The 17,656-nt window shown below is 39.3% G+C and overlaps 2 protein-coding genes across 2 annotated transcripts in view; one reads left to right on the top strand and one right to left on the bottom strand.

Moving 5' to 3' along the window:
- Nucleotides 1-112: 112 nt before the first annotated feature.
- On the bottom strand, nucleotides 113-1,636 carry mrpl41 (mitochondrial ribosomal protein L41). Its single transcript, XM_061071036.1, has 2 exons — nucleotides 1,577-1,636; nucleotides 113-926 (listed from the first exon to the last, which is right to left on the bottom strand). Exon 2 carries the CDS (start codon nucleotides 888-890, stop codon nucleotides 483-485), a length of 408 nt encoding a protein of 135 aa, XP_060927019.1. The 5' UTR covers nucleotides 891-926; nucleotides 1,577-1,636; the 3' UTR covers nucleotides 113-482.
- Nucleotides 1,637-2,550: 914 nt separating this feature from the next.
- The window catches only part of pnpla7b (patatin-like phospholipase domain containing 7b), a 78,803-nt gene continuing 63,697 nt past the window's right edge, over nucleotides 2,551-17,656 (top strand). Inside the window, exons 1-25 of the mRNA XM_061071973.1 lie at nucleotides 2,551-2,565; nucleotides 3,449-3,523; nucleotides 3,803-3,890; nucleotides 4,279-4,358; nucleotides 4,568-4,662; nucleotides 4,819-4,959; nucleotides 7,781-7,940; nucleotides 8,109-8,189; nucleotides 8,499-8,627; nucleotides 8,814-8,894; nucleotides 9,932-10,052; nucleotides 10,163-10,240; nucleotides 10,805-10,887; nucleotides 11,248-11,397; nucleotides 11,504-11,581; nucleotides 12,269-12,474; nucleotides 12,576-12,707; nucleotides 12,882-13,005; nucleotides 13,189-13,378; nucleotides 13,640-13,789; nucleotides 14,363-14,426; nucleotides 14,667-14,835; nucleotides 15,517-15,699; nucleotides 15,797-15,915; nucleotides 17,302-17,458. Coding sequence (XP_060927956.1) covers nucleotides 2,551-2,565; nucleotides 3,449-3,523; nucleotides 3,803-3,890; nucleotides 4,279-4,358; nucleotides 4,568-4,662; nucleotides 4,819-4,959; nucleotides 7,781-7,940; nucleotides 8,109-8,189; nucleotides 8,499-8,627; nucleotides 8,814-8,894; nucleotides 9,932-10,052; nucleotides 10,163-10,240; nucleotides 10,805-10,887; nucleotides 11,248-11,397; nucleotides 11,504-11,581; nucleotides 12,269-12,474; nucleotides 12,576-12,707; nucleotides 12,882-13,005; nucleotides 13,189-13,378; nucleotides 13,640-13,789; nucleotides 14,363-14,426; nucleotides 14,667-14,835; nucleotides 15,517-15,699; nucleotides 15,797-15,915; nucleotides 17,302-17,458 — 2,949 coding nt within the window. The remainder of the gene's footprint in view (nucleotides 2,566-3,448; nucleotides 3,524-3,802; nucleotides 3,891-4,278; nucleotides 4,359-4,567; nucleotides 4,663-4,818; nucleotides 4,960-7,780; nucleotides 7,941-8,108; nucleotides 8,190-8,498; nucleotides 8,628-8,813; nucleotides 8,895-9,931; nucleotides 10,053-10,162; nucleotides 10,241-10,804; nucleotides 10,888-11,247; nucleotides 11,398-11,503; nucleotides 11,582-12,268; nucleotides 12,475-12,575; nucleotides 12,708-12,881; nucleotides 13,006-13,188; nucleotides 13,379-13,639; nucleotides 13,790-14,362; nucleotides 14,427-14,666; nucleotides 14,836-15,516; nucleotides 15,700-15,796; nucleotides 15,916-17,301; nucleotides 17,459-17,656) is intronic.

Raw genomic sequence — 17,656 nt, forward strand, 5'->3', positions numbered from 1 at the left:
GATGATTTTTGCCATTTGATGATTTTGGAAAGATTAAAATGTGAAGAGGTCACTTAACTGCTGTTTACATTCATTGCACTTTCTGACCAATAAATGACAACTTCTGCATTCACTGTGTATATCTCAACTTTGTCACTAGTGAACAGTTGTTTTTTTATTAAGAAGTTCAGAGAAACAAACAAAAACCCTTCTGAACAATCACGCTCATTTGTAAACCTGCAACCCACATGTAAATGCTGATCAACTCAAACCCAGCTGATAAAAATGCAATAATGAATGAACAATTCTGTGACATTGATCTCAGGTTTATTCTTAAGTAACAGAAATCAACGACATGAAGGAAACTGGTTTTCTGAACCGAAAGGCCAGCCTTTTTTGTGATGCGTCTCCTCAAAGTGTCACATGTGGATCTGCAGCTTTATGTCCAGTTGATCAGAAACCTGTGCCTTCACTTGTGAATACATTACAACAAGAGTGTGTCTTTAACGCACATAGTTCTTGGGATAGAGCTTGAAGAGCTTCCCTTCTTGTGTGGGCTCAAATCCATATTTCTCCAGCTGCTCTTTGCTAAAGGTGCCATCTTCAAAGTCTTTCTTGATCTGAGGGGCCACCACCTCAGCAAACACGCTCTGTGCTGTGAGTGGAGGCTCCATTCCCCTGGGTGAGCGATACGAGACGTAGGGCTTCAGCTTGAATCCCTCCAGGTTGGGCACCACAAACTCAGGAATCATGGCTCTTATGGCCAGAAACTTTCTGCTAGAGAGATTCAGTCCAGTGGGCCTCGCGCCCCTGCCTTTATTATGAGTCCTTGATCCTCGCTTGCTGGTGAACTCAGACATCCTGTCCGCTCCTCTCACCAGACCCCTCATCAGAGTAGATAACACACCCATGGTGCTACAGTTTCCTCCTCAAAGAGTAGAGAAAACCTGCAGAGAAGACATGAAATTGAATGAAGAAAATATCAAGTACGAGAGGGGAGCTGGGATTCTCCACCAGCATAAGGTGTCATCTTGTTTCTCACAAGGAACAGTTTCTTATGTCATGTAAATGCAAATGAATAAGGAACATACAATATAGGAAGCATTAAATAAGTCCAATGGAATCACCGTCTTCAACTATGATGCTTTCAAGTTACTTTCAAATGTTTGTTTTGGCTTTTTGAGCTGATTCATGGTTTTCATAGATTTTCAATCCCCCAAATATTTTGTTGAGTGTGAGGTTTTGTTCCTATATGTTGCATGCCCTCTGGCCTAGACAGTGTTGTTGTATACATGGGGTTTCCCCAGTTGAAACAGAAATTGTTCAATTAAATTCAGTAAGAGTTTTTACCACAGTGTTCGATGTGGAGTAGAAATCAGATGAGGAAAACATGATAAACCTGCTGTGTTGCCCGCAGTAAACTGATATCTCATTCACTCGCTAGCTAACTTACAAGCTATTGGATGCTACGTCGTCTGCTAAAAAGCTAGCTGTGGATTAAGATGAAATATTAGATACAGTTTAACCTATTATAATTGTACACCGCTCACACAGTTATACATATAGTTGAAATAATGCAACATTTATCTCCTCTCACCTTGAGCACACAGTCACTCCTGTTTCAGTATCGTGTGTGACAGTGTAAAGAAATGTGCAGTGATTGGCTGAGAGTGAGCGCCGCAATCCGCCAATCAAATCCCGGGATACTACGTCTCATCTGTCAGGGACAGCGTGCGTGAAGCTACAGAGACAGGAAGAGAATCACCATCCAAAATAAGATGTAGGAAAAAAATGAATCTGTCGCTGTGCTTTGGATCATGTCTACGATACTTTTATACTTTACTTTTAAGATGTACTGTTAGTTTAAAGAAGATAATTTGGAAATGGTAACCTCTGACTGGCATTGTTCCACATACATTAATGTTAAGTGGTAAAAACGTCTTATTGTGTTTTTGAATTAAGTCGTTTTTTAATAGTTCATTGTCTACCTCCTAAAATATAAAGCTGATAAATTCAACTATATATTTATATATATATGTCACATTCTGTTTATATTTCCCAAATTATATTCTATCTGTTATTATTAGGGCTGTCAAACATTAAAATTTTTAACGATTCACAATTAATCCCCATTTCTGAATGCCTGAAAAATCCCTATTTTCTATGAATATTGTTAAGGGAACTGAAAGATAAATGAAAGAAGGCGGATATATAGATTCAACATGTTGCTTTATGGTTGATAAGTCCAAATGATAGTTATAAAAAAAATCAAACTAAAACATACCACAACATAATTAAATGTGGCTGTCTCTTTGCTATGCCTCTGAGCAAACATAGGATGATGTTAGTTAGATGATTTTTTTTCACAAATTCAAGAAACCTTTATCCTAATCAATTGGGGCATCTTAGCCTTTGCTCTCTTTTTTTTTTGCAAATATAGGATGAATACAACTTTTTTCTTTTCTTTTTTAAATCAATCAAACAACCAAACCTTTACACAATTAAATGTGAATGTGAAATCTGAATCTGAGCCAATCTGTAGAAGCAGTGTTGAGCCAGTTCACACTGAAAATGAACGAGTTCCAAGTTCAGTTCATGCTGATGAAAATGAACTTGTTCACTTTCATAGCTACTTTTTCTATTGAGATGATTTAGGTGATAAACGTACGGTCATATGTTTGGTTATGAATTTATGGTGTCGGATCGTGTCTGCGTGTCGCTCCACTCATTCTGAGTCCTGACTGTAACGTCACGTCTCGTGTTGTACTGAGCACAACATGTTGACGAGTAATTTTCATGATTTTTAAAAACAGCCTCACAAACTTTGGAGAGATTCAAACAAACACCAAGTGACTTCAGGTACTGATCAGGTCCTGATAACTAGTGAGGACTCCTCAGTTTTAATTTATGAAAAACATTGACTATAAAATCCTAATTGCAGATACACCAGGTAAGATAAACTCATAGTTTTTTTAACCTCACTCTGCACCATAGACTGTATATAAAAGCTCTGCACACAAACAATAAAAATTGAAAGTTTATTGTAGAACTGTTTGAGGAGTACTCACTAATGACAAAGAATAACTCGAAAGTATTTCATGAGCATTAACACAGGACAATAGAACAGCCCATAACAAACAGACAGGTTTAGAATGGGCACTGCATTAGTTGTTTAAAAGTTAAGCTCCACGTCCTTGTCAAATCACAAGGTTATGACAACACTTGAGTTTTAATAGCTCTGTGGATAACAAGACAAATTCTTTACAAATACTCCACACCATGTTATGATTTTCAGCTGATTGTTGGGCCTTTATTTGGAGACATTTTATAAAAAACGAATGGATTAAGTTTTTGTTGTCAAATTTTCAACTGAACATAATCCTTGTTCTGCTCTGTTTGCTCACACATGTTGATCACAGGTCAAGTCCAGTTGAGGTAATTCCCCCTGTGTTGTGTCTTATTGTTTCAGAGCCTGGTTCCTCTCGGCAGTGAGCTCAAGGCCAGGATGCAGCAGCTTGTGGAAGAAAGGATGGAAATCAATATGGTGACAGTTAATTTCTGCCTCCAGTCATTTGACTGAGGCATATAAATGGCAGTTTTTTTTTTGTTTTAAGGAATGCAATGGACATATTATTATCAGTCTTCATTTTCTTGTCTTTTAGCCCAAGTATCTATATATGTATTGTTTGGGTTAAGCATTAAAGTCACAGCAGTTATTGCAGACAAAGCATGAACAGGCAGGGGCTTTTTAAATGACCTGTTGAACTGTTCAGTGAACTGTGTAGTATAAATGTTTTGATATTTTTGGCTGTTTTTCTTCTAGTGGACGGCAGTGCTGATTGGATCTGTGACAGTCATATCAGTCGTTGGAGTGGTTGTTTTCCTTCTTTACAGAAGATACAAACTGTCAAGTCAGTGCCCAGCATGCAGTACACCCAGTTCTATTCTAGAGCACATTTATGTCTAATTTATATCTAAACATTTTCAGTGTATAAATAAATACTGGTTATACCTGTACATTAACTAGCTGTAGGCTCATATTAGATGATTTTACAATTTGTTAGTGTTTCAGAAAAACATCACTGTTCATATGAGCATGCAGTTTAAAAGTTATTTACATGCAAATGTAAAAGTAATCAAGTAATTTATTTTGATTCTTTAAAGGGAAAGTGTACAGCTCAAACATTGTTCACTTGGTTGTGAGTGCATGGATTTTCTTATTCTCAGGTTTGAGCATGAGAGGAATCGACTAGTTGATAGATTACTTAGATTGCAGATGGTCTGTGTGGTGTGTTTCAGAGGTGGAGGCTGGTGTTCCTCATTATCGCTTCAGGAAGAGAGACAAGGTGATGTTCTATGGCAGAAAGATCATGAGAAAGGTCAGTGTCTTCTTAAACATCAAACTCAGTGTTGCCTGTGATTATAGACATAACATGTATGACATATTTAGCAAAAGGTCCTTTCTATCTAAAGGGTCCCCTGCTGCTGCAACATGGATTTTTTTCTCCCAAAATGAGGATATTAACTAACACTAATGCTGCTTTAGTTTGTTTCAATGATCGAAATGATTTATCTTTTGTTGTTGCAGGTTCAGACATTGTCGTCTCCCCCTGCCTCTAACTCAAACTCAGCCTCTCGACAGAGAGTTAGGAAGAGGACCAAGGTTCTGTCTATAGCTCGCAAGTGAGTCTAAACAAACTATTTAAAGATAGTTACTAAAGGCTTTATTAAATAATTGTTAAGAGTTTTTTAATTTTGAAGTCGCAGCTCTTGTATCAAACATGGCTTGTAGACAAAATATATGACAAATGTGTTTTTTATATGTGCATGTCGTGATAGGATCCTGCGTATCCAGAGGGAGCCCCCCACCCTTCAGCCCAAGGAGCCCCCTCCATGTCTGCTGGAGGCTGACCTGACTGAGTTTGATGTGCAGAACTCCCATCTCCCCTCTGAGGTGCTGTACATGTTGAAAAACGTCAGGTATGTAAAACCGAACTGCTCATGAGAAGGCATTAAGTGTTTATGTGGTCCCACAGTGACATAGAACTAATCAATGGTCATTATATTAGAATGTGAACAACACAACTGCGATGATCAACCAATCAAATAAAAAATTTAGTAAAGTTTGAAACAAATCTTCTCCTGTTGCAGTTGGAAGATAAAGATCTCGAGCTTCATAAAATTGTGATGGATATTTTTCCTTTTTATCAGAAATCTAAAATATATTTTTTTGACCATAGGTTTGAATCTATATGTCGCAAGCTATTATAATTTTCAACATCAAAAAGTATGACTGTGGATGGACAGTTACTATCAAGGGGATGGCAGTTCCTATAGCAACTATCTGTTAAAGAAGCGAGGCATGTTAATCCTTAGGGTTTTTATCACTATATAACATGTATTTGGTTCCATGCATGCTGCAACAGTCATTCAATGTAATTTATTTGCGTTCTGTTATTGTATCTCTAATACTTTTTTGAGTAATTCTTATTACTTTTTCAATGTTAAACAAAGTCCAGCAATAACCATTAATTTCCAGAAATAAAGAAAAAAAACATAAATTCATCCACTAACATTATAATTTCCAGTGGAAATGCCAAAGAAAGAAACGACATGTATCAGTATTAGTAGTTTTTTTTGTTAACGGTTGAGGATTGAATCACGACAGTATCACTGCACAGTCCAGGAAAACAACCGCCAATCCACACCTTTATCTACACACATCACATAATGTTTAAACCCTAACACTGTTAGTTTAAATCTGTAGACTTCTGTATTAAAACTACACAACACATTCAAAACTTAAATAAAACAAAGATAAGTTGTGGCTGAGTGGTAGAGCATTTGTCCTCCAACCAGATGGTCAGTAGTTCAAACCCCAGTCTTCCACATCTGCATGCCGAAGAGTCCTAGGGCAAGATGCTGGACCCTGAATTTCCCCTCATAGACCAAAAAGGTGCTTCTAATAGATGTATTGTAATATGAAGCGCTTTCAGTGGTCATCAAGACCTGGGAAAACATTATATAAATACAAACCATTTACTCATGGTGTGTTTGCTGTGGTTAATACATATGCGCTTTTGAAAAGAACTCGAGAGACGTACATTTTTTGGCTCAGCCACAATCCAGTATGTTAGCTGCAGTGGCATAGCGCAAAATCCCGTGCCTCCCCACAAGGAGGTGGTGGGGCCGTTTCGAAATGGAGGTGGCTCTCAAACGGTTATAGCGGTACATTTATTTACTCCCCTACGCCACTGGTCAGCTGACAGCATATCTCTATGCCAGCCCGATTGGTGATTGGTGGCTGATCCCCTTCCATTAATTCAATTGGCAAAGCTCACATTGTGGGTTTAATTTTAGCTGCCTACTCTTCCTGCTTCCACAGCAAGCCTCTTCACATCCCACCTCGACCCCAGCACCTCCTTTTCCTACTGAATCTGACCTAATCAGTGTCATGCATTGATGTCTGCTCTGTTCTGTGATGCAGTGTTAATTTTGGCAGCTATTTTTGATTTAGTCTTAGTCTTAGTCTTTTGACGAAAATGCATATTAGTTTTAGTCTAGTTTTAGTCATTTTTATCCTTCTTAGTTTTAGTCTAGTTTTAGTCGACGAAAACAAATTACATTTTAGTCTAGTTTTAGTCACATTTAATAGCCACATTAAACTCCTTATCTTCCCTTCTCAGGTCCAGGGACCCCATGTGTTGTGTCTACAACTGCGTACTAGTCTAGCTTGCAGTACTTAGGTTGTCCATTAGATGTCCCTCCTATAGGTCTATAGCAGGGGTCGGCAACCTTTACTATCAAAAGAGCCATTTTGCCCCCTCTTCCCCCAAATAAAATTTGTCTGGTGCCGCAAAACAGATCAGACCGGAGGAGGAAACTGCAGCTCGGTAGAAACCAGCTGCAGCTTCTGCTTTGATCCAGAAGCTGCTTCGCTGATCTCAGAGCAGCTGAGACCAGAGGAACTATGTGTTTTCACTGTTTCCATAGTTAAGAAGCAGGTGAGTCAGTGAGCGGCTGCTTCACGTGAACGAGCTCTGATCTCACTGTCTCTCTGAGCGAGTGCGCGGGGGCGGAGCCGCGGGACCGGTGCGCTGTCTGGGAGCACACACACGCACACACACACACACACACGCACACACACACAGACACACACACACACACACACACACACACACACACACACGCGCGCCGCTCCAGGTACTTCATGACGGCCTGATACGATTATGTTTTTAAAAATTGTTGTGACTTAGTCAACCGCCAACATTTTTGTTTCGTCTCGTCTCGTTAACGAAAATTAAAATAGATTTCGTCATAGTTTTTATTTTCAAAGATCCATTTCGTTACGTCTTCGTCTCGTCTTAGTCATGGGAAAAGGGGCGTTAACGAATATTTTTCGTTATCGTTATCGTCAACGAAATTAACACTGCTGTGATGGGGTCTTTTAGCTGTTACCCTCTCAGAACAGAGCTGTTTCACCGAATATAACTTGCAATTATTGAAATCAAATACATCTTGATGAAAGTGGTTCTGACTGAACTTGCCTTTACCCCCATTAACTACAGGTGTTGTCAAACTAAGGTTAAGGAGAGCAACAGATCAGAATATAAGGACTGATCACTTTCATGATGCAGGTGTACAGAATCAGAACTGTACTTACTCTACCTCAGACACGATGACTGAACAGACCTTCATTTATTTTTTTACCGTATGAATTCCCTAACGTGCATTGTTATGTAGTGTGAAATTTTGGTAATTGTCACAAGTAGTAATATAATATCTTATGTGTTGTCACCAGGGTGCTGGGCCACTTTGAGAAGCCTCTCTTTCTGGAGCTGTGTCGTCACATGGTGCTGATTCAGCTGCACCAGGGAGAGGGACTCTTCCGACCAGGTGACACCGATGACAGTATTTACGTGGTTCAAGATGGCCGCCTGGAGCTGTGCATCCGCGAGATTGTAAGAGCACAACGCTGAAACACATACAGCATCACAGAGTCTATTGTATCGTCACCCATTTGCTCTCTACTTTGTGTATATTGGTGATCAGTGTGTGTGGGAAATCTAACCTGTGTTCTGAAAGTTATTTTGCTGTCATATTAAAATGTGATTGTTGTCTCACTGCAGGATGGTACAGATGCTGTGGTGAAGGACGTTTCACCAGGAGACAGTGTTCACAGTTTGCTCAGTATCCTAGACATTATCACTGTACGTTTGATGTTACTCATCACCCTTTGTCTCCTTTTGGTCTTTATCTGTGTGCAGACCTGTTTAAATGTACTCAGTATGGGGGGAAAGTGGTCCAGTTACACACATTATATAGTTACACCACCAGGCTTGCTTTAACCAGAACAGTGACTTACATTCTGTAAAATGTCTATATTTTATCTTCAGCTTCTGTGCTGTTCGCTTTATTCTCATTACAACATTCTGTAGAATGACTTAATTTACTTTCTGTGAGTTTTTTTCTGTAATAGTGTCCGGTTTTCTCCACAAAGTTTTCTTTTTCTATTTCAGGGCTACCCAGCACCGTACAAGACAGTGTCAGCACGAGCTGCAATTCCCTCCACTATCCTGCGTCTTCCAGCTGCAGCCTTCGTATCAGTCTTTGACAAATATCCCGAAACTCTTGTTCGAGTCATTCAGGTAAAGTGTCCACTGACAGATATAGACATTGCAAGTACCTTCTCAGTCAGTGTGCAAAATTCAACAGCATCATTTTCAGACTATGTCTCCATTTATGCATGTGTTTTGTCTTTCTTTCTATCAATCTTTCTATTCTATTATTTGTATGAACAGTACACTCCGTCATATCCTGTTTCCCTCTAATAGATAATCATGGTGCGTCTTCAGAGAGTGACTTTTCTTGCCTTACACAACTACCTTGGCCTGACCACTGAACTTTTCAATACGGTATGGTGTCTCCTTTTTAACTCATCTATACTATTTGTGGTCTGACATCAAAATATTTGACATCAGATAACCTCACTTTTATCTTGTGTGCTACTATCATTGTCAACCCCACACACATCTACTTCATTCTCTACTCTGGTATGCAACAATGTCTTGAAAGTAAGAGAAAGACTAGTAACTCAGCAGTGGGGAAACTTGTTCCCTCAAGGGCCATTTCAATATTTAATACATCCTGTGGATCATGAGGTAGATAGGGTCGTTTGCTAACAAAAAGGTCGGTATTTCGTTCCCTGGCACGGAAGGAGAGAAAGCGCTGTGTATCGAAGCGCTGCATGAATTTGTTGTCGTAATATAATGATATAGTTATTGTTATAATATTGTTATATATATTATATACTATAATGTAAACTATAACTATAATACTATACTTCATATAATATAATAATGATGTAGACTTGTGATTCTCAACCTTGGGGCCTGACCCCAAAATGAGTCACAAGATAATTTCTGGGGGTCACTAGATGGTTGTATCGAATAGAATAATGTACTGTATTCAAAATAAATTACATATTGTAGACAAGGAATTTTTTACCCTAACCCCAAATTAGGAGGTCCAGAGTCAAGTCTGAGAAAACAGTCAAAATTTAGTCACACATTTAAGCTTCCTCATCTGATCAGTCAGGACTGGTGGGGTACCACCAGCGACACAAACCAACCACCAAACAGTGAGTGACGGGGCAAAAAAACCTGTCATCATAAACAAAGTTTTCTAAATGTAACAAAAAATATAAGGACATTTGTGTAGGAACATCTGTTGATGATTGCAGCTCTAAAATGGTAAATTGTGACTCGAATAGGTTCAAAATCACTGATGCAGACTATTATTAAATCTAATAAACCCATCAGTCCACAGTGGAGCACATTTTGGCTGAACTCCTCCCACCATGTCCCTTTAACCATATTTGGCCACTCAGTAAGAGAAGCTTTACAATTGAATAGAATTTTTCATTTACTAATGCTAATTGCATCTGTTACAGGAGAGTCAAGCCATCTCCCTTGTATCAGTGGCGCATGTTCTGGGTGAGACTCATTCGCACAAAGGCCTTCGCAGGCAGCCTTCACACTCTGATAATCTGGGCACCGAAAAAACGGATTCAGGTTGGAAACAGCAGCATTCTTTCAACATTGTCCCTGAAAGGTCACAGTAATTTGTGTGTATAAAGATTTTCTAAAGTTCTGTTCTAATTTCTTGATACACACTACAACAGAAACGACCAACTTCTCTGACATCTCCTCATCAAAATACAAGAAATCTCGTTCTCTTTCTACCCCAGTGGCTGTTACAGGTACTGTATACACACAAAGTACCATTTCTTATGAAATAGATACACATAGATTATATCATTTTATGTGTCTTTCTTGTCTTGATAGGTCATATATAATATATGTAACCTCTATAAACAATGTACAGTGGAATCCCCAAATTAGTGGCCATTGATCTAAGAGTCAAATTTGTTGTCAGACGATAGCCTGACAGAATAGAATGGGGGTGGAGATTGTGTCATGTATGAGGAGTCATTGAATTATGTCAACTCTGCAAGCACTCGCAAGTCGATTCAAACTGTGCAAAACCTTTAAAAAAAGAAATATTACACATGTGAAAAGTAAATAAACATTGAAAATAAAGACACTTTCAAAACCTTGCATTCCTCCCAAAGAGCTGGTGTTAATGTCACTGCTGCTGCAGTGAAAACTAGCACCAAGAGAAGTATCAGCAGTTCATTCAACAGTAACAGATGCTGCACCCTCTAAGACACATCAGCATAGTGGCATGCTTGCCCATCTCGCTATTTTAACTGTTGTAGTGTTAATGAGTATTGTTGCTGATACTAAACCTTTTTTTCCTGCAGGTGAAATGTCATTCGCCCTCAACAGAGTTTATGAGCGGGACAGTGCTGCCAAAGAGGAGACAGTGCCTCACAGTCCTGTGAAGGTCTCTGGATAAGAATTGTCTTTCATTCACCTTGAGAAGTTAGCTAGTTTTAATCCTGACAGGTTGCATGGCAGGAATTTAAGGTCAGGTTTACTGAATATGTGAATTCAGACAACCACTGTTTTTTCCCCTTATGGAAATAGAATCCACCCGGCCCAGTAATTGGGATGCAGAGTAATTCTTTTCACAAAGGAAATGAAGCTCAATCTGAGATTAGAGGATAGTGTGTGTCCCTCTCTTTCTAATGCATTTGTAAATTAACATGGTACACGGTAGGGTCACTTATAATGAGTGCCCAGTTGTTGTTTAATGTCCATTATATTGACCATTATGTTTTTATGTGTCTCTCTGTCTGTTCAGTCTATTCTGAAGAAGAGTGTCACAATGCAGCACACTCCATCAGCCGTTTACCAATATAGTGATGCTGGAACAGGAAACGTCCACCAGAATAAAGTCAATGCCATTTTCCAAGCTGCCAAAAAGGACCTGCTGCAGGTCATCCAAATAGAGGTAGCTTACAATACCAAGCACATGCACTGTGTCAAATGTAAACGGAAATCAGTAATTGGTGATAATGAGTCCTTTTTGTCTTTAACCTATCATTTGATGTCATCAGGACCACAATCTGCTGGAGGGGAGGGTGAATCTTCGTCAGGTTAAAGCTGGCACTGTTGTGGCCCGTCAGGGAGACCAGGTCAGTCTGTTGGACCAACACTCACAGAAACTTCTTGTGTTGCTCTTTGAGGAGGCAACAGGTTATTAAAGCACCAAACAAGGGCTACGTTTTCCTCTCAGTACACATGTACAGCACAATCCCAAAATTTTTAAAACACATGATCCAATTGCAACTATTAAAGATTTGGTCATTCTTAACTTCAGGTAACTTTAAATTACAGTAATCGCAAAGACGCAAAAACAATATACAGCTGAGGGTGACTGAAGAGTTGGTGATAATTCAGAGTTTTTTTCACTACAACAGAGCACCTACATTACACATAGATATTTTGTAAACTACTTACGTACAAATATTCATCAGTGTAGCTTTAATGTTTAACAAAGATCAACCAAATGGTTTGTGGTAGTTCTACCCCTACAAAGTTTGTTGGCTGAGAAAGTGGGAGGCAAAGAAAGGGCCTCTTGTCTTGAGGGGGAACTGATGAACAGGAGCAATTGAAGTATAATTTGAAAATATTTTTATTTAGTTTATCAAATTAAGCTTATTAATTTCTGTGGACTCTTCACAAAATGCATTTTCAATGTTTGTTAAGTAGAAACCTTCGTTGATAATAGCCTATAGTCCCACATAATATATTGAATTGAAAGTAACAGTTCAACAGTTTTGCAGATTAACTAAAGTGGGAATTTTTGTATCTATCTACAGGATGTGAGCGTGGCGTTTGTCATCTCAGGTTTGCTCCATGTTTACCAGCGTATGATTGACCGCGAGGAGGATACCCTGTTATTTATCACCCGACCGGGTGAGATGGTGGGTCACCTGGCTGTTCTGACAGGCGAGCCGCTCATCTTCACTGTCAGAGCTCACAGAGACTGCACCTTCCTCTCCATATCCAAGGCTCATTTCTACGAGTAGGATCAAGCTCAGGCACAGGCACAAAACATTCAGTTACTTATTTTTAGGTTCAGACACACGTAAACTACAGACATGTGTGTTTTTCTTGTGTTTGCAGGATGATGCGCGAGGAGCCCAGGGTGGTGTTGAATGTAGCTCACACTGTGGTGAAGAGGGTGTCTCCATTTGTCAGACAGATTGACTTCGCCCTGGACTGGATGGCTTTGGAGGCCGGCCGTGCTGTCTACAGGTATCTTCTCTATGGAGCTAAAGATGAAAACATAACGTCCTTTGTGAAGGTGTTTAATGTCCACTGTTTTGTTGTGTTTTGGCGACACAAGACCATAAAAAAACACTGGTTGTGACAGCAGAAGGCATAGTAGGATTGGAAGTTGCCATTTCCTGATTGCCTTATTGTTTTTAGACAAGGAGACAAATCAGACAGCACCTTCATCGTCCTCAGTGGCAGACTTCGCTCTGTCATCGCAAAGGATGATGGAAAGAAGGAGCTGGCTGGAGAGTATGGTCGCGGTGACTTAATAGGCGTGGTGAGTCATCGTAAACTGACATGCATGTAGCATTCTGTGCTGGGTTTGAATTGTGTTTCTTTTTTAAAATTATAGTTAACTGCAAAAACCATAAGGTCAGAGTGAAGACGCACTTGTAGGAGAAACACTACAATACACTACACTACAAATTGCAGTACAACTCATGTTGTGTTGATTGATCAGGTTGAGGCCCTGACACACATGAACCGAGCCACCACAGTTCACGCTGTCAGAGACTCTGAGCTGGCCAAACTTCCTGAAGGAGCTCTGAATTCAATCAAGAGGAGGTATCCTCAAGTTGTCACCAGGCTGATTCACCTGCTGGGACAGAAGATCCTGGGCAACATGCAGCAGATCAATGGACCCCTGGCTGGTACATATGTTTTCTTTTTGTTAGTGTATGTCAGCATGGGACTGAATTCATCTGCTTTATGAACGATAGGTTCATAACTTGTTATCATGTGAAGACTTTGAAATTAACTTCCTGGTGACTTACAAAATATATCACTCAGTGTCTCTAGAAAGCAACAAAAAGTAGTTAAATGTATGGAGTTCCTATAGTATATTATATTGTTTATGTGTTTTAGTGTCTAAAATACAGTATCTAGTAAGAGAAACATCCTTCATCCTGCAGCTCGTAGTCTGGCTCTCAGCACCCCGACCAGTAAGTGGGATGCAGGGAATCCAGCTTCCAACCTGTCCACTGTTGCCATCCTGCCTGTGTCTGAGGAGGTTCCTCTCACCTCCTTCACTCTGGAGCTGCAGCATGCGCTCAGTGGCATCGGTACACACAGACACACACACACTCATTCATTCACACACATTAAAAAAACCTAGACAACAATTGCAAAACACAAATTATGCTAATTAAAATACAAATGTGGCCTCTCTATTCCATATACAATATAAATATTTTGTTATGATTTATTATGGTCATTATATCCATGTTCCTTTCATCAATAATTTTTCTTGTTACACCATTACTGAATGAGGTTTAACATGTAACAAACACTTATATATTTTGATTGCTGATTTTGGACCAAAAGAGCCTCCATTAAAAAGTAAAATAGAAAGTCTGTTCAATCATGAAGTCTAAAGTTTTAGCTGAATGAAATTAAACGGTTGCTATAGACTGAGATAAAAATCACACAGATAAAGGTAATGTACAGCAGTGAAGACCTGCAGTACTTACAGATCATTAAACCTACTTTATATAAAATACGTGTCCACTTGTTTGAGGTTAGGAGAACCAGACATTGAATCTGCTCTATGATGCATTCTACTTCACTTTCATTCACAGCATTTTCATAGGGCTTGTTAGAAAAAACCTTGCTTGACATATTTCTGATTTCGGAAGGTCCCACTCAACTCCTGACCAGTGACATTATCAAACAGCGACTCGGCACTGCTGCTCTGGACAGGTAGACGTTTGATTAAGTCATTTTTCTGTAAATAGTAAAGTAATGCCAGATGAGACTCAGTTCTGATTTTTTTAAGTCTGATGAGATATGACATATGGTTATGTTGTCTGGTTCTTTCTTTCTGACACAACCGGTGTTGTTATAGTTGAATTTCTTAAAGACAAAAATAAATAAGATTCAGGGATGTAATTTAGTTTTAACAGTTGACATGGTGCTGATGTTTGTATGTCTTCTCTTTAGTGTCCACGAGTACCGCCTGTCCAGTTGGCTTGGGCAGCAGGAAGACATCCATCGTATAGTCCTCTACCAGTCAGACTCTGGCCTCACGCCTTGGACCCAGCGCTGCATTCGCCAGGCTGACTGCATCATCATTGTGGGACTGGGTGAAAAGGAGCCCACTGTAGGCGAGGTCAGTGAAAACCTGAGCTGCTGCACAGGTTTGCCTTCTTGACACAAGACACGAAAAATAATTTTCTTGGTTTTTATTAGTTTTTAGTTAAAATTTAAAGCATCACAGGGGTGATACACAGTCTAAGCATGACTTGTATATACCTCAATCAGGAAATGTTAACTTTTTATAATGTGATAACAAAATTAACATTAACTTATTCATGATGTCACACAATTTCCCCCTGGGATCAATAAATTATTTCTGATTTCTGATTCTGATGTCACTTATATGACATCATATGATGGGGAATCATTAGGCATGCAGGGTAAATATTTTAGTTTAGTTTCTCTAGCTCTGGTATTTATTTGGAATGTGGAAATGCTGTAATACAGAAACGTTTAATTAAATCAGTTGTATTAGGTTCAAGCTTTACTTTTGTGACATGAGTCTCACTCTTAACTACTGTTTGAAGCACCATGGAGAAAGGATTCGATCAGCTATTTGTAGTATCACCGTCAGATAGACCAACTTAGCTACTGTGTTTGATGTTGAAACTAAGCTGATTCCTCTGAAGTTACTACTTCCCTGTGACTTGTAATGCTATTATGTATAGCTACATCCATTAAATCACATTATTATATTTATATATTTAGTGTTATATTCTCTTTCTTTTACTTGCTACATTTTTTCCACCTTTAGTTGGAGCGAATGTTGGAGGGCAGTGCAGTTCGGGCCCAGAAGCAGCTGGTGTTGCTTCACAGGGAGGACGGCCCGCAGCCCAAAGGGACGGCAGAGTGGCTCAACATGCGGAGCTGGATCTCCAGACACCATCACCTGTCCTGCCCCCGCAGAGTCTTCTCCAGGCGCAGTTTACCTCAGCTGGTATTAAACCCTGACTTACTCAAGTCTGTTATTGGGCAATTCTAGCCAGTTTGCAAATCCTAACACCTGCTTTTGTTTGTGTGTGTGCGATCTCCAGAAAGAGTTGTACCAGCGTGTGTTTGAAAAATGTCCAGATCGTCATTCTGACTTCTCCCGTTTGGCCAGGATCCTGACAGGAAACAGCATCGCTCTTGTATTTGGTGGAGGAGGTGCCAGGTACTGAAGTTTTGAACACATACACATTTAACACACTAACATTGTTAGGCTTTCTCAGTATAAGGACCCAATCGCAGACCAAATGCAAAAATACTTGTTTATTTTTCAAAAAATGGCAAAAACAAGGATCCAAAAAGGCAAAACAGAATTCCAAAAAATGGAAAAACAAAGAGGTTAAAAAATCAGAAATCCAGATAACATACCAGGTAAACAGACCTCAAAAAACTGGCATGGCTTCTCACAGGGAACAAACGAGACAATCCGACAGGGGACAACAGAAAGACTGAGCTTATATAGGAGGAGGAACAAAGGCAAGACACAGGTGAACAAATGAGGCAAACACTCAGGGTGATGATAGGGAACAGGTGAGGGGGACAAAGAGCGGGAAGCAGCAGAGGGCGGAGTCTCCGGACAATAACAGAAAACACATGGCCTGACAACGTAAACACAACAAGCACATGACAACATAAATAAACAGGGGACACATGGAATAACAAAACACATGCAGGAGGCACAAAGTAAAAAGTCTTAGATCACCGTGATCTTAACAAACATGGTGAGATTGTGTCTCAGGAATCAAAACATACCCCGCAATCTCAAGCTGATCAAGTTCACTATTTTGGGAATTAGGTACTTTCACATATTACTTGTGTTTTGGTCCAGTTGACAAGAGTATACTTTAACTAAAATTTAGGAATTGTATCTAAAATATTTGTGAAATTTATTTTACTTTCTACTCCACTTCATTTTTGAAGACCTATGTCAGAATCAGTCCAGTAGAGGACAGCACTGGAGGACATGTGAAAAATTTAATTACGTGTAAAGCAGATAATTATCTGCTTTTCTGACTTCATTTATTTCAGTATAAAATGAAACATTAGAAGAGAATAAATGGAACCTTCATGCATGACTATCAATACAGACAGTAACCAACTGATAATCAGTTTACATTAGTATATGATGTGTATAATATGGACATTGTGATTATTTATGTTTCCTTTTCTCTCTGCTGCTGTTTGTCCTGGACCTCTGATGAGGTAGGGACTGTGGCCCTTCATTTGTGACCTGAGACACCTGGTAGTAATATGACCACATCAGATAGATGATGCTCTCCTTCCCTACGTTGTTTGATTGGGTTTGTGTGCTAATTGCCACACAAGTATCTGTGCTTTGTAATTTTAACAAGTCATGTGACATATGTGAATTGTCTTTAAATAACATTCTCTTATCTGTTTATTGGGATTTGACACATCATTTCTTAACAAAGTCATAGAAATATATCAAACCTCACTCCACTAAAATTTAAAAAAATATTTTTAAGAATACTTCGAATAAGTGATATAAGGTATACCTGTAATATATTTTTTTATGGATCTTTTTTTTTAGGGGTTGCTCTCAGGTTGGAATCCTACGGGCATTGAAGGAGGCAGGGATCCCCATCGACTTGGTGGGCGGCACCTCCATCGGCTCCTTTATGGGGGCGCTGTATGCTGAGGAGAAGAGCTACAGTCGCGTGAGGGTCCGGGCTCGAGAATGGGCAATGGTGTGATCACAATGAAGATACGAAACTTATGTTCAAAATTTTTTCTCATACTCAAAACAATGAATTTCTCTAGATAAATATTTGTCAGTAATAGGAAATTGTTGTAAATCAAGTTCTTTTAGTTATTATGACAATACTCTGTTATGATTCTGTTTTCAAGTTGGACCCTTGTTTGCCTGCAACATGTTTTAGCAGGTA

This window comes from Limanda limanda, chromosome 5, assembly GCF_963576545.1.
Source record: "Limanda limanda chromosome 5, fLimLim1.1, whole genome shotgun sequence".
Taxonomy (NCBI): domain Eukaryota; kingdom Metazoa; phylum Chordata; class Actinopteri; order Pleuronectiformes; family Pleuronectidae; genus Limanda; species Limanda limanda.

Excerpts from the sequence above, each read along its gene's own strand:
- mrpl41 (XM_061071036.1), bottom strand. The coding sequence starts at position 890 with ATGGGTGTGTTATCTACTCTGATGAGGGGTCTGGTGAGAGGAGCGGAC.